Here is a 21285-nt window from a genome sequence, read left to right on the forward strand (position 1 = left end):
CCCTAAGGACGAGCTCTCCGTGGGGCTGAAGAGCCTGATGTCCAGAGGCAAGAGCAAAGAGCACCGTCCGCGCTCCAGGCTGTTCGAGAAGAAAGAAGAGGAGAAGACCCCACCTCCGGTCGAGAAAACCGTCGTCGCTGCAAAAGTCGTGCAGGAAGCGAAGAGATCTCCCTTTGCGCTGACCAAGCCAGCGCCGCAGAAGGCGAGTGCTGAGAGCAAGGAAAAGGTACACCAGTGCATGAGCGTGCAGTGCTGTGTGTGCATGCCGCCAGCTGACCGGCGTGGCTCCCCCTTGGCGATGTTGTGCTCTTCCCACATTTCGTTTTTTAAACACAGTTTTGGTCAGCAGAGTTTTGGAGCTGGGCTCCCGATGCATGGAGTGTGCTGCTAACCCCACAGTGCCCCAAACTCTGCTCTCTGGGAGGTGCATGGCTTGCTTTCCCAGGAGCAGAAGTTCCTCTTGAGCTGTCTGTGTGGCTCATCTCTGGCGTCAAAGCTGAGTGTGCTATTTTGGAATGTATAACCAAGAGCAGAGTTTGGCTTTCTATCTTTATCTTCCGTAATGTTCCTGGGCTTCACAGCAGCAGAGACGAGCTCGAATTTGAGCAACCAAATCCAGATAAACTCTCAGAAGCTAGACATGAGTAGTCTGGGTGGGAGAGGATCTTCAATCGCTCTTTGTCCCTTTGTAGCTTTAAAATAGGCTAAAGAAATACCGTTTATTCTGAGTTGGGAGTTCAGCTCATCAGGTTTTCAACTGGCAGGCTTTGTTCCTGCTTGCAGCGCCTTAAGTTATTTTGGCTGGCCAGGAAGGCTTCGGATTGAGGACCGGCACCGAAGGCCTGTGTCAAAGTCTAGCCGCGAAATGATCTGTGAAAAGTGTTGCCGTTCAAGCTGTTGCCAAAGGCAATCAGGATGGCATAGAGGGCCTGCCACTTCTTCTATTGGGTGGTGTCCCCCCAAACTGGTTTTTGCCATCTTTTCTTGAAGATTTGGAGTCCAAGATCTTGAGGGGGGGTGTCTCTGGTTGGGGTTCTGTTAATGCCCCTGGTCCATTGGTTGTGTCCATTGGTATTTTTTCTTGAGACTTCTGATGGAACGACATTTTACTCTGGTTGAGCCTCTGAGACTTCCCAGACTACCCATTGCCAACAGGGGCTATTTTGCCAGCTGCAAAGCACGTTTTTCTTAGCTCATCCTTCACCAGATTTTGGGGACCTGAAATTTTACAGATGCACTGGAAAGGATCTGAATTGTAGACTACTAGTTCTGAAAAAATCCAGAATCAGCAGTAGGTGTGAGCTGCTGAGCTCTTGGAAACGCTTTCTTTCTTTCTTTCTTTCTTTCTTTCTTTCTTTCTTTCTTTCTTTCTTTCTTTCTTTCTTTCTTTCTTTCTTTCTTTCTTTCTTTCTTTCTTTCTTTCTTTCTTTCTTTCTTTCTTTCTTTCTCTCTCCCTCTTCCTTCTTTCCTTCTTTTCTTCTTTCCTTTCTTTTCCTTCTTTCCTTCTTTCTTTCTTCTTCTTTTCCTTCTTTTCCTTCTTTTCCCTTCCCTTTTCCTTCTTTCCTTTCTCCCTCTTCCTTCCTTCCTTCCTTCCTTCCTTCCTTCCTTCCTTCCTTCCTTCCTTCCTTCCTTCCTTCCTTCCTTCCTTCCTTCCTTCCTTCCTTCCTTCCTTCCTTCCTTCCTTCCTTCCTTCCTTCCAACAATAAATGGACCTGCATTACTTGAGGAAAAAGACTTTAAGTATGCTGGAGAACAAAAACATTGCTTTTTCTTTAATTTTTTAAATTGCACCCAACTGCTCTTGGGATTGAGGTGTGTGTTAGTGGCATCATGCAAGACCAGCCAATCAGTGCTGCGTCTTCAGACTTGCCGGACCATCTTCCTTCCTCCCAGTCTGTCTGCCGTTGCTCCAGATACATTCTCCAGGCAACCCTGTAGAGAAAAAGCTACATTTTGAACAACCACTGAGAGCATTTCTCAGCCATATCCTGCTCTACTGATAGGATGCCTGTCTGAAATTGACTTGCTCTCTTTTCTGTGTGACATATCAATGCTGTGTGAATTGGGATGGCCTGTGGGCATATCGGCATGCATTCCTGCTTTCTTAAACCCTTGAGTGACTTAGTATCCTTGCTTAATTCTCCTGGCTTCTTGGAAGGAGAAACTCCAGCCAACAGAACAAGTCCAAGGACAGAAGCAGGTGCCTTCCCCAACAACTGGAGAGGGACTCATCCAACAGGTGTGTTGTCTTGGATGGGTGTGGAGGTGTTAGGAATCAGCCGCCATTGTGTGTGCAGTAGGAGGATCCTGATTTATCTTGATGTTGACACATCTGGGGCTGAGCTGGAGACCTCCGTGGCTCGGAGTGTATGTTTATGGGATTTTTTAGCGACTCACGTGCGTGCGAAGAGTTGTGGGTCCTTGCTGCTTTTGTGGCACACTTTCAATAGTTAAGCGAATACATGTAATGGATGGAGAGTCCCAAGTTTGATGAAGATGGTCACAGTTATAGCAAGATAAGAATCTGGAGCCCTGGTTCAACTCATGAGGGGAAAGGTAGTGTGAGATAAATCACGCTGGAGGAGTCATAATTTTTCAAGAAAATAATTCCAAAGAACGCCAGGGTCAGGAACAGAGAGTCCCACTAGAGCCGTGGTGGCGAACCTTTGGCACTCCAGGCGTTGTGGCCATGCTGGCAGGGGCTGATGGGAATTGTAGTCCATAACATCTGGAGTGCCAAAGGTTTGCCAATTACCAGCCTAGAGTCGCAGGGAGTGACTTGCACTCCAGCAGGACAGCTCTGCCAGCATGGCCAATTGACCATGTTGGCAGGGGCTGATGGGAATTGTAGTCCATAACATCTGGAGTGCCAAAGGTTTGCCACCACTGTGTTTGAGTCAGTAGGGGAGTGACCTATAATTAGATGTTAGACATATTTCCTATCAGCCTGCATGGCCACTGGACCATGTTGGCAGGCTGGGATGGGAATTGTAGTCCAACATCTGAGTGCCAAAAGGGTTTGCTACCACTGGCTGGAGGCGGTGTGGCGAACCTGGCACTCAGATGTTATGGACCACAATTCCCATCAGCCCTGCCAGCTGTGAGTGGCCATGTTGGCGGGGGGCTGATGAAGGTAGCAGTCCTGGCATCTGGAGATATAAGGATTCACCACCACTAGCCTAGAGTCATAAAGACTTTTACAAATGAAGATTTGAAGTGAATTGTGCCCTTTCTTGATTTCATAAATGTCCCCCAAACCAGTCAGGAACCTTTGGAGAGGATAGTTCTTTTGGTGCCTCTCTGACTGGTTTCAGTGAAGGGCAGGCAGGGGAAATAAAAAAAAGTTGCTTCCTTCTGCTGGAAGACAGGCAGCCCCCCTCCCACCAGAGGCACATCAGTATTGCCTGGGCGGGGCTGTTCCCGGCACCAGCATGCTGCTTGCTGTTCTTGAGCCCGTGCTTCTCTCCCCCCAAACAAAGGCAGGCAGGGCCAGGCAAAATGCCGCCAGGGTGGGCTTCAGCTGCTGGCTATTTAAGGTGTCCTTCTGAAAAGACTCCGGGCCTGCCTTGTGGGGGCTGCGGCTCTGTTTCCCAGGTGTGCGTTCCAGCTTCTTGGGGCACAAAGTCAGCCTCTCAGCCCGAAGCAGAGCTCCAGTTGGCAGGGGCTGATGGGAATTGTAGTCCATGAACATCTGGAGAGCCACAGGTTGCAGGCCACTGCATGACTAGACTGAAATGTCGCCCCCCCCCCCGGTTTCTGCATATTGTAATTTTTAATATCAACTTGGGTATTTCTTATCTTTTTGTTTAAGGATTGACTTGTCTTGGTCCTTATTAACTTGTGGATGGTCTTTGTATTGTTCATGGTCAGGTTTGCATTTTTGCACAAGTACATTTCACCTTTCTGTGTTTTGTGGGCCTTGACGGGCTCTTGACCCTTTTCTTCAAGTTTCCTGCAAAGCATACATGCAGCGAGAGAGGGTCGCCTTACAGGTTCTGAAGAAATGGTCCTTAGTGCATGAAAACGTTTGTTGGAACGCGGAGTCCCTAGCATCCTACTTTTAGTTTTTGCATCCTTAAGGAGATGCATCAAGCGCAACTTGTGCACAGATGTTGCTACTTCTTTGTATAACTGTGAAATGTTAAGTGGCTTAATTTCATTCAAACAATAATTCTTTTCACCCTAAGACACCTTCCTTGTTTATTTTTTAGCTTTTCGCCACTTGAAAAAGGGATTGCTAATGGAAGCCGTTACGGTGAATGCTAGTCAACATTACAGGAAACAAAGTGAAAGCTTTTTTTCTCTGAATGTACGGCTTTTATATGTAGTCGGCAGCACGATCAGGCAGAGATAGATGACAGACTTTTTAAATGTCTTTATTAAACTAATTTATATCCTGCCTCTCCCCCCCCCCCCCATCATTAAAGCAGGCTCAAAGTGTTCTTAAAGAGAGTAAACATTGCTTATTGCGGCAATAAAATTGGGCAATTGGTTTAGATAATAAAAGTGTTAATGTGGACTCAGGAAAATTCCTACGAAGGTCAGATGGTGGCAGCAGTTACGAGAGAGAGAGAGAGAGAGAGAGAGAGAGAGAGAGAGAGAGAGAGAGAGAGAGAGAGAGAGAGAGAGAGAGAGAGTTGGATTTATTTCTCCCCTTTCTCTCCTATAGGAGACTCAAAGGGGCTTGCAAACTTCTTTCCCTTCCCCCCTCACTACAGACACCTTGTGAAGTAGGTGGGGCTGAGAGAGCTCCAAAGAAATGTGACTAGCCCAAGGTCACTCAGGTGGCGTGTGTTGGAGTATACAGGCTAATCTGAATTCCACAGATAAGTCTCCACAGCTCAAGTGGCAGAGCGAGGAATCAAACCCGGTTCCTCCAGAGTACACCTGCTCTTAACCACTACGTCACTGCTGAGAGAGAGAGATGGAGACCCCTCCAGGAGGAGTTGGGAACCCTTGGGTAGAATAGAGGCTGCAGGCCAAAGCAGGCCTGTTCCACCACAACTTGGTGGTAGCGGTGGGATAAGAACAAACAAGAAAACTTGATTGGCCAGGCATTTTGATGTTGTCATGCGCACACATAAAGAGAGCAGTGGAAGTGTTTGGTTTTTTTCTGGGTCTACTGGAGTAGGGTTAGAGCAGATTAACTAGGATGGAACTAGCAGAGCGATTGAAAATACTAAAGATGACAAAACAACAGGTTCAGGAAGAATGCCAAAAGCAGCAGATGAGCGTGAGAATAGAAATGTAGAAGAAGGGTTTGGATTTATATCTAGCCCAAGGCTACCCAGCTGGCGTGTGTGGGAATGCGCAGGCTAATCTAAATTCCCCAGATAAGCCTCCGCAGCTCAAGCGGCAGAGCGGGGAATCAAGCCTGGTTCCTCCAGATCAGAGTGCACCTGCTTTTAGCCACTGCGCCACTGCTGCTCCTCCTAGATGAGAGGAAGGCTATCCTGCTAAGCAGTGACATGTCAGTGGGGACAGTTTCCGCTCCTGCAGTCCTAGACTCCCAGGGAGCCAAAGGCTGCATCAGGCACCTCTTCCTGGGCGAGGTAATTGAGCCGGAACTTTAACAATCCCACAGTGCATATGTGTTCTAGTTGAAGAGCATTGAACCTTACCAGTGGGTCTTCCCAAAATTTCAATCAATCGACATGTACTACGATCAAGAGGTCAGTCAACATCAGTTTAACAGCACAATTTACCTACAAATATATACTTTAACATCCATAACCTTATTGTGGTGCAATTAGTCATACATAAAAGTTATCAAAAAGTTTGAAGTATCTGCTTGCTTACGGATAAAGTCTCAGCCCAGAATTTGGCTGCTTTAGAGGTGGTCTCATTGGAGGATTCTGCAAGCAGGAGAGGTGTTGGATTTTCCAGATCTTTCTGGGAACTTTGATATGAGTAGGTGTGAGATATGTGGGACGAAAGTCATTGTAAGATGGATAATATCATTGAAATGGACAGTTGAATTTTTTTTTTGTAATGGTAGTAGCTGATTCATAGGGCCCTGATTCAGGTCAGGCCCTGGAATGTAGGGGTAAAGGGGATTTAAACTTCCCTAGAAATGTGGTGAGTGGGCAGTCAGACACACTCTCTTGGCCTGGAGCTTTCTTTGCAGGTGCTTAGGGGTTGTGTCACCTCTCTGTTTCCCCAAAAATAAGACCTACCCCGAAAATAAGCCCTAGCATGATTTTTCGGGATTTTTGGAGGATGCTTGAAATATAAGCCCTACTCCAAAAATAAGCCCTAGTTTACAGATTCCCCAGCGCAGCTGATCTAGTCACGTGGGGGATGCAAAATCATGGGGAAAAAAACAAGAAAATAAGCCCTAACCTATCTTTTGGAGCAAAAATTAGCATAAGACCCTGTTTTATTTTTGGAGAAATGTGGAAGGAGACTCCTCTCCTGCCTCAGTCTGAATCAGGGCACCAGGCACACATCTGGCTTCCCTTGCTCAGCTGCTTCATCACAGACTTCTCTGTGTCTTCTTAGCACCAGTCCTCAGATGGTGGCTTGTGGAATGGTGGCAGCTGGGGCTGGGCAGTAGGAGACTGTCTGAAAGTGGCACTTTCTCTCAGCTGTGGGTTTTCTAAAATGCCAGTCCTTGTCCCTCCTTTGGGTCACTGGCACTCTATTGCCACTAGACCAGGGTTTACAGTTTCCCATTCCCCAACGCTGGTACCTTGGCAGCAGCCATTTTTCATGACCAGAAATGCTTCCGCTCCAGGTCTTCTCCTTCTTTGGGGCTGCTGCGTGGACTCTGCGGCATAGCGCCTCCTTGGCATCTGCAGTTGGACGGCTGTGGCTGCTGTCTGGGCTGGGGCTAAGTGGCACACTAGTTCTTCGCCTTCCGGAAAGTCCGCGGTTCAATCTCTGGCAGCTCCAGTTAAAAAAACCAATCAGCAAGTGATGGGAAATACCTCTGCCTGAGGCCCTGGAGAACAGCTGCCAGTCAGAGAAGGCAATACGGACTCTGATGGGCCAAGGGTCCAGAGGCGTAGCTGGGCCAAACTGCGCCCGGGGTGGGCTCTGCGTCTCCCCCGCAATGGGCCCTGCTGCTGCCCCCCATGCCCCCCGCTCCCCCACTTACTTTATTTCTTAGCTTCAGGCTGAAAAGTGGCCTGTTCAGTTCAGGCTGAAAAAAAGCCTGGGTGGGAACTACACTACCCAGGAAACTTGGTGCGCGCAAGGTCTCCTGGGTAGTGTAGTTTCCACAAGGGCCCATTTCAGCCCCCCACTTTTCAGCCTGAAACTAAACCTGCAACTAAGAACTAAGGTCAGTGGGGAACTGTGGGGGCGGGGAGAGGGGAGGGGTTGGGGGTGATTTTCCATGCCCCCTCCCCCCGGTAGCTTTGCCTATGCAAGGGTCTGATCTGGTCCAAGGCAGCTTCCTGTGTTGGGCTGCAGAAGTTGGTTCAGTGGGCTCTGTCTGTTATTCTCTTGCTGCTTTCGGTTTCTGGCAGGGTTTATGAGCCCCACTTAGCTGTCCGTCTTCAGCCTCACTGCTGACCTCTTTCTTTCTCCCCTTTCTTTCTCCTGCGGCACCAGCTGGAGCCCCCGAACCCTGCGGCTGCACTAAGCCAGGTACTGTACCCCAGCGCGCCGGATCGCCCTCCACCTCCCACCTGCCTCTGGGCTGATGTCTGTGCTCGTGCCTCCTGCTGGAGTGTAAGGCTTTCTTCACCTCTTCTGCCAGGCCGGCCTCTGGCCTTCCTTTCCCATCTCAGCTTGATCATCGATCGCACTGTTGTGTGTGTTTGTGTGTGTCGGGGTGCGGTTGGGGTGGGGGGACTGGGACTGGGAAGCTTTCTGTTGAGTTCTCAAGCCATGGTGGATATTGCAGGAATGGGGTTGTCTGGTTTGGAAGGTCTTTTGGCACCCCCCCCCACCCCCCCCACCCCCATGGGCACTACTGAAGAGCCACTGTGGTGTAGTGGTTAAGGTGTTGGATTAGGATTTGGGAAACCCAGGTTTGAATCCCCGCTCTGCCATGGAAACGTGCTGATGACCTTGGGCCAGAAGCACATTCTCAGCCTCTCCCCTGGCAATCATTTGAATGGGACACTTTCAGGGAATACCAGAAGTGTGATGTGGAGGTAGGCGGTGGCAAACCACTTCCAAGCATCTTGTGCCTTGAAACTCCACTGGCAGGGTTGGCCAACCTATGGTGTTCCCTGCCAGCATGGCCATGGTGGCAGGGGCTGATGGGAATTGTAGTCCACGAACATCTGGAGCACCATAGGCTGGCCACCCCTAGTCAAACTGACTTGCTACAAGCCTGGTTATGACATAAATGTGTCTTGGTCGAAGTTGACTGCCTTGACTGGCCCCAGAATGCCACTGGGGGGTGCTGCCTGCACTGGTGAGCCTGCAGTTGGGTGGGGTAGCTGCCTTGAGAGCTCTTATTAGGCCTGTGAGCCAGCTGAGGCACCCCCCGCCCTGCTCCTGATCTGTCCTGGCAAGCAGATCAGGAGTTGTGAGGAGGTGGGTCCTCAGCTAGCTGGTTGGCTGAATAAGCCCCTTCAGCTCCTGGGCTGCATGTTTGACACCCCTGCCCTGTGGGGTTGCCTTAGGTCAGCTGTGACTGGCATGGCTCAGACTTCCGCAGATCAGTGCAAGCCCCACTAAACAAAGTGAAGACCGCAGCATTTGAGTGGAAGAAGAGCGGGGCTGCGTGTTGAGGGGTGGGGATGGGGGAGTCTCCAGCGGTCAATAATCAGCTTGTCGAGCAGGAGGACTGATTGCCCAGTCCCTCTTGGGACAGCCACTGAGCCCTGGAGCGTGCACGGCACAGGCCCTCTGAGTTTCTAACAGTATATAGGTTGTCTTTTTTATCCAACACCACGATGCTTGAACAGCACAACTGAAGGCCTGTCTCTGCTCCAGGGAACTTTGCAACCTGTGCCTCAGCAGAAGGGGCGGTGCAAATGGGATGTGGGGAGGGGAGGAAGTGTAGGGAGAGGCAAAGCCTTGCAGGGGAGGCGAATGTGCGAGGATGTGGCTTCCTTGTGTCCTAGATTGTGAAGGGAAGAGGTCAACGCACAGGTCAAGGGTTCTGGGAGCTGCGTCTCCCAGAGGGAAGAGGAATTCTGGGGCCTCCGGTCATATCAGAGTTACATACTTGAACACTCTCCCAGTTGGTCACATATGGAGTATGCTAAAGAGATGTGTCTAAGCGCAGACCTTCCCCCAGCCCTGCCAAGGCTGTGGCTGACTTTTCCAAGTGTGTGGCTGGATTTGAATTCGGTTCTCTTCTTCCACTTGGGTACAGGCCAGGGAGGCCTCCCTGTGTTCGGGGCCTTTCTGAACCGTTGGCCTGGCTTCCACAGGCAGTCTCTGAGTTGCTTTCCTGTGACATCACTTCCTATACAATGAAGTCAGGTGACAACTACCCGCTCTCTGATCTTTCCCAAATGACTGTGCGTGCCCATCTGTGTGTAGGGCACACTGTATTCCCTGCCAGGCTAGAAAGAGGTTGCTGATGACATGAATTATCCTTTGTTTGGTGTTTAAAATTTTATTCGTCTCTAAAAACACTTTGGCGACAACAAAGGAGTTGCCGAGATTACAAATATAGACAAGGATGTTTATCATAGGGACTTTCAGCTTCATCTGCCTCGAGTGTTAGTTGTAAATAAGTATGCCTCTTGGACCTTGTAGTAACATAAACAGAATTATATCTTTTTAAATAGTACTTAAAAATGGATAAACATCACACTTTTCTCTGTTGGCTGTCAATTTTAAAAGTCCGTTCATCCTTCCTTTGGGACCGCTGCCTTTGCTGGAGTGGGGGAATCCTTTCTTTTTTCAACTCCCTTAGCCAGAGGCTAGACCCAACCAAGCAAGGTGGGGAAATGCTAGAAACAAGCCCCTATGTGAGCTCCATTCTCTTCTTATAGGTGCTTAGAGTACCTGTGTGCTGCCCCCTCCTCACTGGGCATAACCCAGGTGGCTGCTTGTTTGGGCGTGAGGGGACAGGCAACCCTCCCAAACAATGTATTGTTGAAGGCTTTCATGGCTAGAATCATGGGTGTTGTGGGTTTTCTGGGTTGTATGGCCGTGTTCCAGTAGCATTTTCTCCTGACATTTATCCTGCATCTGTGACTGGCGTCTTCAGAGGATCTGATCCTCTGAACTACTCTGGGAACTACACTTCCCAGGAGACCTTTCGAGCTTGCGACCTATTTTGGGGTCTCGATCCACAGTTTGAGAGGGTCAATGCATACAGGGGGAGAGAGGGTGGTGCGGGGGACTCTGGCGACCCCTTTGGCAGGGGTGTGTGAACCAGGAATTGAAGCAAGCTCTGGGGAGATAGTACAGTTTGGGGGGCGGCAAGGCTAATTCCCCTGGGGTGATGCTGGATCCTGTGCAGAGCACTAACCTGTCCCATTGTTCTCTCCTCCCCCCCCCCCCCCACGACTCGCACAACAGGCAAAGACGGAGGAGCAGATTGCAGCCGAAGAGGCCTGGTATGAAACAGACAAAGTGTGGCTGGTCCACAAAGATGGCTTCTCCTTAGGTAAGGGGGCGGAACATCCTTTCCTTGCATCTCTTGTGTCTGTTAGATCAGGGCCCTGCAACCTGCAGCTCTCCAGACATGCATGGACTACAATTCCCATCAGCCCAGTTAGCCATGGTGGCAGGGGCTGATGGGAATTGTAGTCCATGAACATCTGGAGAGCCACAGGTTGCAGACTCCTCTGTTAGATGATTCAGCCTCTCACAGTCTCCTGCCTTGCTTAGTCTCCCCTTAGTTCCCATCACAACCCGCACAAGCCCTTTAACGTGAAGATTGGCAGGTGTCTGGGATGGGCGTGGGCAACAGCAGCACGTAGGATTCCTGTCTGCTGGGAGTAGTGACGGCTTCTTTCATGGGAAACAAACGGGTTGGAGGAATGACTGATAAAAAGCTCGTGCCTTTCTGGGCCACGAGGTGGCAGCATCGTTCCAGCTCCGCACCCGGGCATCTGTTTGCCTACCGTCCTGATGCCGCTGTCTCTTGCCCTTCACCCTCTTTCCCCCGCCTTCCCCCCTGCAGCGAGCCAGCTGAAGACCGACGCTGCTGGTCTTCTCCCTGATGGGAAGGTCAAGGTGAAGTTGGACTATGACGGGGCTGTGCTCGAGGTGGATGAAGATGACGTGGAGAAGGTAGGCTAGCCGTCCCTTCCTGTCCACAGCAGAAATGGCCCCTGGTGGCTGGGCCTCCTGGTTTTGCCAACACCAATCATGGTCTCCTTGTGGTCCAGGCCAACCCTCCATCTTGTGACCGTGCGGAGGACCTGGCGGGCCTCGTCTATCTCAACGAGTCCAGCGTCCTGCACACTCTGCGCCAGCGCTATGGCGGGAACCTCGTCCACACCTACGCCGGGCCCAACATGGTCGTCGTCAACCCTCTCAGCTCTCCATCCATGTACTCTGAAAAGGTGGGTGTGGCCCTTGTACAGGGGCCTGGCAGACTCCCAGCTGGGCCTGGCCGGAGGCCTTGAGCATTGCCAAAGCATGCTTTCATCCCAGTGAAATGTGCAGCTGTCTGAATCACATCTGAGGAACCTTGCTATGGTTCCTCTGGATTCCCCGGGATGACTTCTGTCCTTTCAGGAAGGGGGCAAGGTATTTAATCTCTGCCTGGCTCACTTGGGAGCAGCAGTGGCATAATGGCTAAGAGCAGGTGCGCTCTTAATCTGGACAACCGGGTTTGATTCCCCACTCTGTCACTTGAGCTGTGGAGGCTTATCTGGGCAACTAGGTTAGCTTGTGCACTCCAACACGTGCCAGCTGGGTGATGTTGGGCTTGTCATAGTTCTTCAGAGCTCTCTCAGCCCCACCCACCTCACAAGGTTTTGGGGGGGGGGGGAAGGGAAAGGAGCTTGTAAGGAGAGAAAGGGGGGGGGGGTATAAATCCAAACTCTTTTTGCTCTGTGTGCTTGAATGATATTGCAACAGCCCTTTTTTATATGTGCTTCAACTACCACCACACTCTTACCACCTTGCGTGCGTTATGGGTTATGTGTCATCAAACCACATAAGGTGGCCCTGTGACCTGACTAAATGGAAGCCATAGAACTTCTCAAATTATGAGAAGATGAGACTCGCTGGAAAAGACAGCAATGCTGGGAAAAGTGGAAGGCAGCAAGAAAAGAGGAAAAGACGACCCAGCGTGAGATAGATTGCCTCTATAAAGGAAGCATTCCTTTTGCAAGACCTGAGCAAGGCTGTTAACAATAGGACGTTTGGGAGATCCTTCGTTCATGAGTTGGAAGTAACTTGATGGCATGTAACACAACGCACGCACGCACGCACAGAATTATTGTTAGCCATCAGCTCAAAGCAAGATGTGATGGAGCAGCCTGCTAATGCTCCCCCCCACCCGCCCCACATTTTATTGTAAGCTGCCCTGAGTCCTCTAGGAGATTTGGCGGGGTAAAAATGTAACAAATAAATAAATTATGGAGTACATTGCAGGAAACTCAGGGTAGGAGCTAAATGAATAATACACAGCAGGTTCCTTCTCATCCATCCATCCATCCATCCATCCATCCATCCATCCATCCATCCATTCATTCATTCATAGGGTTGCCATAAAGTGGAAGCAACTTCGCACCCCCGTGCGCACACGAATTAACGACCTCCCAAATGTCTGATTGTTAACAGCACTGCTCAGGTTTTATAAACTGTGGCTTGCTTTATAGAATCAGTCCATCCCATGTTGCATCTTCCCCTTTTCCTGCTGCCTTCAACTGTTCCTAGCATTGTTGTCTTTTCCAGTGACTCTCGTCTTCTCGTTACGTGGCCAAGATACGGTAGGCTCAGTTTAGTCAACTCACGGGGTCCCATAAGTCAGAGGTGCCTTGACAGCACATGGGACGTAAGACGCAAGACAATGTGTTTCTGCTCCCCTTGTGGACCCCCACCCCCACCTCATTAACACCCCCGCGTCCCTCTAGGTGATGCACATGTTCAAGGGGTGCCGCAGAGAAGACACCTCCCCCCACATCTACGCCATGGCCCAGGCTGCCTACCGCAACATGCTGATGAGCCGGCAGGACCAGTCCATCGTCCTCTTGGGCAGCAGCGGCAGCGGCAAGACCACCAACTGCCAGCACCTGGTGCAGTACTTGGCCACAGTCGCCGGCAGCTCCGGAAGGGTTTTCTCAGGTGGGTTGCATCCAGCTGCGGTTCCTTCCAGAGCAGAAAAGCCACTTCTGGTTGCCAGGTGCCGCTGCACCACCTTCTCTGACCCGTCTCTGCAGCTGAGGTGCAGCCTTCCCAGGTGCCGGATTCACTGGGGTCTGCCTTCAGGCCGGCACAGCCCATCCACACCTTATTCACCATATTCACGCAGTGGCATAGTAGGTTAAGATCAGGTGCATTCTAATCTGGAGGAACCGGGTTTGATTCCCTGCTCTGCCACTTGAGCTGTGGAGGCTCATCTGGGGAATTCAGATTAGGCTGTGCACTCCCACACACGCCAGCTGGGTGACCTTGGGCTAGTCATAGCTTTTCGGAGCTCTCTCAGCCTCACCTTCCTCACAGGGTGTTTGTTGTGAGGGGGGAAGGGCAAGGAGATTGTAAGCCCCTTTGAGTCTCCTACAGGAGAGAAAGAGGGATATAAATCCAAACTGCTCTTCGTCTTCTTCGTCTTCTTCGTCTTCTTCGTCTTCTTCGTCTTCGTCTTCTTCTTCTTCTTCTTCTTCTTCTTCTTCTTCTTCTTCTTCTTCTTCTTCTTCTTCTTCTTCTTCTTCTTCTTCTTCTTCTTCTTCTTCTTCTTCTTCTTCTTCTTCTTCTTCTTCTTCTTCTTCTTCACTGCAGTATTCAGTCTCTGGCCATTTTGCTCACAGATGGCCCGTTCTTTGAAGTAGTGAATTTTGCATGTTGTGATGCCACAAGAACGGGTGGGTAGGGAGGTGTCTTGCTTGGGGCAGGCGGGTGGGTACGCGCACTTACCCGTGCGTGTGCACTGCATGACCTGGCCCTGCACGCTTTTCCTGGCTTGTGCCTTGGCAGTGGAGAAGTGGCAAGCTCTCTACACCATCCTGGATGCCTTTGGCAACAGCAGCACCAGCTTGAACGGCAACGCCACTCGCTTCTCACAGATCATCTCGCTGGACTTCGACCAGGCGGGCCAGGTGGCTTCTGCCTCCATGCAGGTAAGCGGGGGGAGTCCCTCCAGCTTCAGTCTATGACAGTAAGGGTCCTTTCTCAGCGTGTGATCCCTGAGCGGAGACTGCAGATGTGGAGGAAGGGGGAGTGTTGGAGTGGGCTCGTAGCCATAGCGTTACAAAATCCCAGGTGGTCCAGTTGATCCTTTGCCCACCTCTCAGCTTTAGACACTGCCAAGGTCTGTGGGTTGCTTATGCCTGCTGCTAAGGAATAGATTCCCAAGCCCCTGTTATTCCTTCTGATAGCTATCAGGAGGTTGGGAAATCCCCCCACCCCCCGCCCCACAGATTGTTCCAAGACTCCGTTTGGTACTTATGCCCCTTCCCCTCACTTGTGTGAGAAGCAAACTGGGCAACTCCCACTGCCACCAGCAACTCTTGAGTGTGTCTCGTGCTAAACAGTCACATATCTAGCTCCCTGTACCTGCATTTCTATTTAAATGATGTGTCTGGTTCTTGTGGGGGAAGCCCTTGGTAGCTGCGAGGGGTGCCTTAAGCTGTCCAGGGATGGACTTTTGAGTGGCTGAAGGGAAGCTTGCATCCTGCTCCCCCTTTCTCTTCAGCCAAATGATGCGTTTTAATGGGGTGCTGTGGGGTTTCTGGGCACACTTTCTTTGCCTCCTAAGTGGGAGTCACAGTGACGGGCCCCCTCGTGGAACTGTTGTGAATGCAGACTTCATGGAAGGGAACAGTTGCAGATGTCTCAGTTACTGATAATCTGTGAGGATTCGAGGGTTGGAGACCCTGCAGCTCCAGCCTTTGGGGGCAGGGAGGGGAAGGCTATGGCAGCACGCTCAGTTGAGCATCAGGGTTCCAACTGGTGGCCTTGGAGAAACGGCGCATGCTAGACAAGTAGGACTGCCGTGGGGCCAAGATGAATTTCCTTTGGCCTAGCTGCTTTCCTCCCACCCCCCTTCCCTTCTTCAGACGATGCTGCTGGAGAAGCTCCGGGTAGCCAAGCGTCCCGCCAACGAGGCCACCTTCAACGTCTTCTACTACTTGCTGGCCTGCCCAGACAACGCCCTCCGGTAAGGACGCTGCTCCCTTCTGCACAAGGACCGATCTGGGTGTCCTCACCTGAGCTGGTGCTCCTGGGCTTGGCCTTGATGTTTCGAGGCTCGCCTGTGCGTCTGGGCCAGGGGTCTGCAACCCGCGGCTCTCCAGATGTTCATGGACTACAATTCCCATCAGCCCATGCCAGCATGGCCAAGGGAGAAAAGGGAGAGGACGCTTCAAAGGTCCACTGGCTTGCTCCGGCACAGCTTCTCCGTTCCCAGAGCTGTGCCTTGAGAATCCCCTGCAGCTCAGCCTCGTGACCTCAAGTTCAGGGTTTTCACTCGACCCCCAGAATCTGTGGTGAGGGGCTCAGACGCAAAGAACTGGTTTTCTGAGGCCCACCGGCCTCCGAAGGTTGCCTTCCCAGCAGAGTAGGAGATGCTGCGCCTTACTCTCCCTGTCTACTTGGGCGGGGGCGGGGGGGGGGGCGCCAGAGCAGGTGTTGCCCTGGCCGCCATTTTCCCCTGATTCGCCTCTGGGCAGGAGGTACTTTGGAGGCCAGGAAGGATCCCAGCGAAGCCAGATGTGGCACTTCTAAAGCCCATTTGCTGGAGTGGAGACATCTGTATGTGGAGGTATCAGAGAAACCAGGACGGATTGGAGAGGAGGCCAGGGCCACCCTCCCTGCGTCTGGAGGGTCCAAGGGCCCACGAGAAAGCAGCAGCAGAGAAAAGCTGCACTGGGAAGGGCGCTTAAAAATGGGGGCCTTCCTGGAAGCCTCCGTGGGTGCCCCAGGAAGTGCCCCGCGTGCGCTCCTATTCCTCTCGTTCCCCGACTTCAGCAATTTGTAGCAGGGTGACTGAGACTGAGGAGAGTGTGTGTTTATGTGTGTGTGCGTGGCAGCGGCTGCTGCGATTGCTCCCTGCCGCGTGCAGGGGAGTAATTTCGCTGCTTAAGCCTCCAGATTGAATTTCTACAGAGTAAACGTCTCGTGCTGGAACATTTTACTAGACAATGTGTGTTTCTCCTGTCTCTGGTATTAAGTATTGATTCTTCCTCGGCAAACTATCGGTTTTAAGCTGGAGTCAAGTGACTCTTCCGCCGCCGGCTTTTGCTGGCTTTTGCTTCTGCAAGAACCAGGCTTTCTCAGTCGGCACCAAGGGGTGGCGGCAGTACACAGTCCAGTCTCCTTCGGCTCAGGTGCACCTGCATGCCCTTTCTCACCCTTCCTTTGTCCCACCACGATCCCGGTGACAAGCTGCAGTTGCAACCTCCAGTGACCCGGGGCGGGGCTGTTGGGGACATCTCTGCAGGTGCGCTCCCTCGCTCGGACCGACGAGGCCCGCGGCCTGCTGTGGCTACTGGAGGAAGAGTCCCTTCAGCCAGGAGGCAACGAGGACACCTTACTGGAACGGCTGTTCACCTACTACGGCCCACAGGATGGGGACAAAAAAGGTAAAGGAGCAAGGAATGCCTTTTGGTCGAGCTCAGGAAGTATTGCCTGGACCACAGGGTAGCATAAACCATTATTTACAGGGGTGGGGAAAATTGTCAATATTTATCAAGGCCAACCCCCTGCCATGCAGGAACACACAATCAAAGCACTCCTGACAGATGGCCATCCAGCCTCTGTTCAAAAACCTCCAAAGAAGGAGAGTCCGCCACACTCCGAGGTAGTGCATTCCGCTACCTAGGAGATGGCATGCTGCCATCTGTATTTTGGACACAGGAAAATGCCTTCTACCAAGTCAGAGGACTGGTTTACCTTGCTTATCGCTGTTTCCTCTAGCTGGTAGCAACTCCCAGGCATTCCCTGCATCTGCCCAGGGAGACCCTGGGATCCAGGAAAGAGAATGAGGATCAGTTGGAGCTCTTCCTGACCCCATGACAGCAGCTGCTGCTGCAAATGCTAAGGTGTACTTGTTTGAGAATAGTGGTGACCCTCTTCCCTCTCTGCAGGCCAGAACCCCTTGCTGCGGAGCAGTAAGGCGCGACACTTCTTCCTGGGCCACAGCTACGGCACCAACTGGGTGGAATATGACACCACCGGCTGGCTGAGTTACGTCCGGCAGAATCCTGCATCCCAGAATGCCTTGCTTCTTCTGCAGGGGTCTCAGAAGTAAGCCATGGGATACTGGAGCATGGGGGGGTGGGGGGTTCGGAAAACCAAACTTTCTATGACATGTTCCATCAGTCGGTCGGTCGGGGTCAGGGTCGGGGTCGGTCGGTCGGTCCAGGTCAGTCCAGGTCAGTCAGTCCAGGTCAGTCCAGGTCAGTCAGTCCAAGTCAGTCAGTCGAGATGGACATGCTTTACTGGCAGTCCCCTTGTGTTAGAAGAAGAAGAGTTTGGATTTATACCCCCCTTTCTCTCCTGTAAGGAGACTCAAAGGAGCTTACAAACACCTTCCCCTAACTCCCCCCCCAGCAAACACCCTGTGAGGTGAGTGGGGCTGAGAAATCTCCGAAGAACTGTGACTAGCCTAAGGTCACCCAGCTGTCGTGTATTGGAGTGCACAGGCTAATCTGGTTCCCCAGATAAGCCTCCACAGCTCAAGTGGCAGAGCGGGGAATCAAACCCAGTTCTCCAGATTAGAGTCCACCTGCTCTTAACCACCACGCCACCGCTGCAGGGTTGGGAGAGGTTCTCTGCAGTTAGCATTGGTGGTTTTTACCCAGATTTTATATCGGCACTCCAGGGTGCTAGGTGCAGGCTTCCTCTTCTCTTTTCTCCTCGAAGGTGATAATGGGCAACTCTGATGAACACGTACTCACTCTTCTGGCTAACGTGTGTTGAGCACTCATCTTATTCTCTTTGCTCATCCCTGGGGCCCCAGAGGGGTTCTCTTAGCCTCTGCGGTGTGGGTGGCACTCTCCCGTAGATCACCTTGGGACGGAGAGAGGGCTTGATGGTCTCTTTCCCGCCCCTTCCCCCCCTCCCCCTCCCCAGGAAGATCATCAGCAGCCTCTTTGTGGGCCGAGCCGGGACTGGCATGGTGCTGTCCGGCTCCATCGCTGGCCTGGAGGGGGGCTCCCAGCTTGCCCTGCGCAGGGCCACCAGCATGCGGAAGACCTTCACCACTGGGGTGGCGGCCATGAAGAAGAAATCGCTGTGCATCCAGATCAAGCTGCAAGTGGTGAGCCTCTGGGCAGCCTGGGGGAGGGAGTGTCGCACACAAATCTCCCAAGTGAAGACTGTGCCCCCCCCCCCAGTTTCCTTGATTAAAACTCTTTTCCTGCCCTCCAGGATGCGCTGATCGAGACCCTCAAGAAATCCAAGCTCCACTTCGTCCACTGCTTCCTGCCCAAGGCGGATGGCTGGAGTGTGGACCCCAGGGGCCTGGGTGCACGAAGGGTCAGCACCAGTGAGCTGGACCTGCACGGAGAGCACTGCGAGGCTGGGCTGATGCAGCTGGACGTGCCCCTGCTGAGGGCCCAGATCCGGGGGTCCCGCCTCCTTGATACCCTTCGGATGTACCGTCAAGGTTGGTTGCCCCTCATCCCCAGGGCTGGTAGAATGAGCGGGAGGGTGCGAGGAAGTGGCCCCTCTATGACAACCCATCAATGATTAGGAGAAGAAGAAGAGCTGGATTGATATTTCCCCTTTCTCTCCTGTAAGGAGACTCAAGGGGGCTTACAAACTCCTTTCCCTTCCCCCCCTCGCAACAAACACCCTGTGCGATAGGTGGGGCTGAGAGAGCTCTGAAGAACTGTGACTAGCCCAAGGTCACCCAGCTGGCACATGTTGGAGAGCACAAGCTAATCTGGTTCACTGGATAAGCCTCCATAGCTCAAGTAGCAGAGCGGGGGATCAAACCCGGTTCTCCAGATTAGAGTGCACCTGCTGTTGACCAATGCACCACGCTGGTTCTCAGTGAGGTCCCTTAGACCTGGAGCCATGTCCACTTGGATTAATTCTAGACTCAAAAGCAGCACTATGGTTTAAATTCACTAAGGACAGCTACTTCAGAACTTCCTATTCAGTTAACATCACAGATTATAACCTCACAGTGACTCTCACGCCATTATGTTATCAGTAATCGTTATGTTTTCAATAATGCCTGTGACTTTATTGAGTGGGTGCTACTCTCAAACACCAAGGGTCCAGTGTTTTGTCATGTGGGTTCCTAGCTGACCCTGTCCTCTTCCTAAAAACACTTGGGAGGCACCAGAAAAGATGTTGGTGGGCACCGTGCCGCCTGTGGGCACCATGTTGGGTATCCTCGGATCAGGGCAATGTTGTTTTATGTCATGCTAGGGGCGGCATAAAGTTATGTCATGCTAGGGGTGGCATAAAGTCTCTGGAACCAGCAGAGAGGAGTAGCAGTGGAGAAAAAGACTGGACCAGGAAGAGCTGAGTGAGCTCTGGTGTTCATCTTGGAGGGCTTTTCTCAAAGCCACATCTTTTAAAACAGTGTATTTTAACAGGAGTTAGCAGGGGTTATCTCTTTTTCTCCTTGTAAGGCTGCTGAGAGCTGAGGCTGCTGAGAGGTGGGGCTTAACAGGGGTTAACAGAGGTTCCTCTTTGTCCTGGGCTTCTGAGAGGTGGGGCTGCTGAGAGTTGAGTCAGTCAGTCTTTAGTTCAGTCTCTGGAACCTCTTTGATCTGAGATGGCAAATGCCTGAGCAGACCAGGTGCACGGGAGCAACAGCCACAGAAGGTCATTGCTTTCACATCCTGCTTGTGAGCTCCCAAAAGCACCTGGTGGGCCACTGCGAGTAGTAGAGAGCTGGACTAGATGGACTCTGGTCTGATCCAGCAGGCTAGTTCTTATGTTCTTACGTTCTTATGAGCACATGAAAGAGGGGTGACCCCCAGAATTCTTGCTTCTAGTAGCAGCAATTTTGCCGGGGTGGATGTTTCTTCCCAAGAATTCAGATACTTGCTCTTTTAGTTTTTTTACTCTGCTCTGGACTTTTATCCCATCCTATCCCAGCCAAGGTGGCCCCAGAGGTGTAGCTCCAAGGGGGCAGGGCGCACGTGATGCACCGGGTGCGCACCCCTGTGGGGGTGTGGTGAGGGCGGGAAGGGGGCGTTCCGGGGCGGAGGCGGAGGACGCATCAGTGCACCGGGCACTTCCCCCCCCCTGCTACGCCTCTGGCCGCCCACGTCAAATGCAGTACCAATTCAGTACAACAACAAATTCAATACAAACAATGAAATAAGTTGTTTCCCTTGGAGGCAGCTCTTCCTGTTTCCTCCTCCTTATATGAGGAACCAAGGCAATCCCACCTAGACAGGAACCACATAAACAGCAGGGTGGTGCCTTAATGTTATGCAGCCAATCAGGTTTGGCAGGCAAAGGCAATCGAGCACCAGTAAGGAGATCCCTGTTTTGATCTTGGCCAGATACACTGATGAGAAAAGGCGAATTGTTTTCAGGCGTGACACCGTGTTAGTCTGCGATAGGAGACAAAGTCCAGTAACACTGGCAATGACAACCAAGTGTATAAGCTTGTGTGAGTCCAATCTCCCTTTGTCTACTGGACTTAAAACTTGCTCATGGATAATGTATTGTCAAAGGCTTTCACGGCCGGAATCACTGGGGTGCTGTGTGGTTTCCAGGCTGTATGACTGTGTTCTAGAAGCATTCTCTCCTGACATTTCGCCTGCATCTGTGGCTGGCATCTTCAGAGGATCTGATAGTAGGAAAGCAAGTGGAGTATATATACCTGTTGGACTATCCAGGGTGGTGGAAGAACCATTGTCTGGTAACAAGTAAAGGGTGCAATTAGCAAGCTAGATTTACACGTGTTGAGTGGGATCCACCCATTAGCATGTGAGTAGCAATGAAGATAGCAAGGTCAATAGGCGAGGCCATGTGAATAGAAGTAGCCTGGCCTTTGTTCCCTTTGATTGTTTACTGTCTCTAGTCATCCTGTGTTTATGCGGAGCTGATTATGGATTATGGACTTGCTCATGGATAGTTTTTGCATGATCTCATTCTCTCTGGAATAAGATTTGGTTTTTAAACCCCATCCTCTCTACCTTTAAGGTTTCTCACAGCAGCTTACAAACTCCTTCCCTTCCTCTCCCCACAACAGACACCCTGTGAGGTAGGCGGGACTGAGAGAGTTCAGAAGAACTGTGACTGGCCCAAGACCAGCCTGCAGGCTTCCTGTAG

The 21285-nt window shown here is 51.7% G+C and overlaps 1 protein-coding gene across 1 annotated transcript in view; it reads left to right on the plus strand.

The window, feature by feature from the left end:
• The window catches only part of MYO18A (myosin XVIIIA), a 132601-nt gene that overhangs the window by 51499 nt on the left and 59817 nt on the right, over positions 1–21285 (plus strand). The window contains exons 3-15 of the mRNA XM_048518590.1: positions 7558–7677; positions 10441–10528; positions 11048–11157; positions 11256–11432; positions 12954–13164; positions 14014–14156; positions 15096–15196; positions 15517–15524; positions 15708–15946; positions 16454–16619; positions 17124–17283; positions 18112–18298; positions 18409–18646. Coding sequence (XP_048374547.1) covers positions 7558–7677; positions 10441–10528; positions 11048–11157; positions 11256–11432; positions 12954–13164; positions 14014–14156; positions 15096–15196; positions 15517–15524; positions 15708–15946; positions 16454–16619; positions 17124–17283; positions 18112–18298; positions 18409–18646 — 1948 coding nt within the window. The remainder of the gene's footprint in view (positions 1–7557; positions 7678–10440; positions 10529–11047; positions 11158–11255; positions 11433–12953; positions 13165–14013; positions 14157–15095; positions 15197–15516; positions 15525–15707; positions 15947–16453; positions 16620–17123; positions 17284–18111; positions 18299–18408; positions 18647–21285) is intronic.

Source organism: Sphaerodactylus townsendi, linkage group LG16 (assembly GCF_021028975.2).
Source record: "Sphaerodactylus townsendi isolate TG3544 linkage group LG16, MPM_Stown_v2.3, whole genome shotgun sequence".
Taxonomy (NCBI): Eukaryota; Metazoa; Chordata; class Lepidosauria; order Squamata; family Sphaerodactylidae; genus Sphaerodactylus; species Sphaerodactylus townsendi.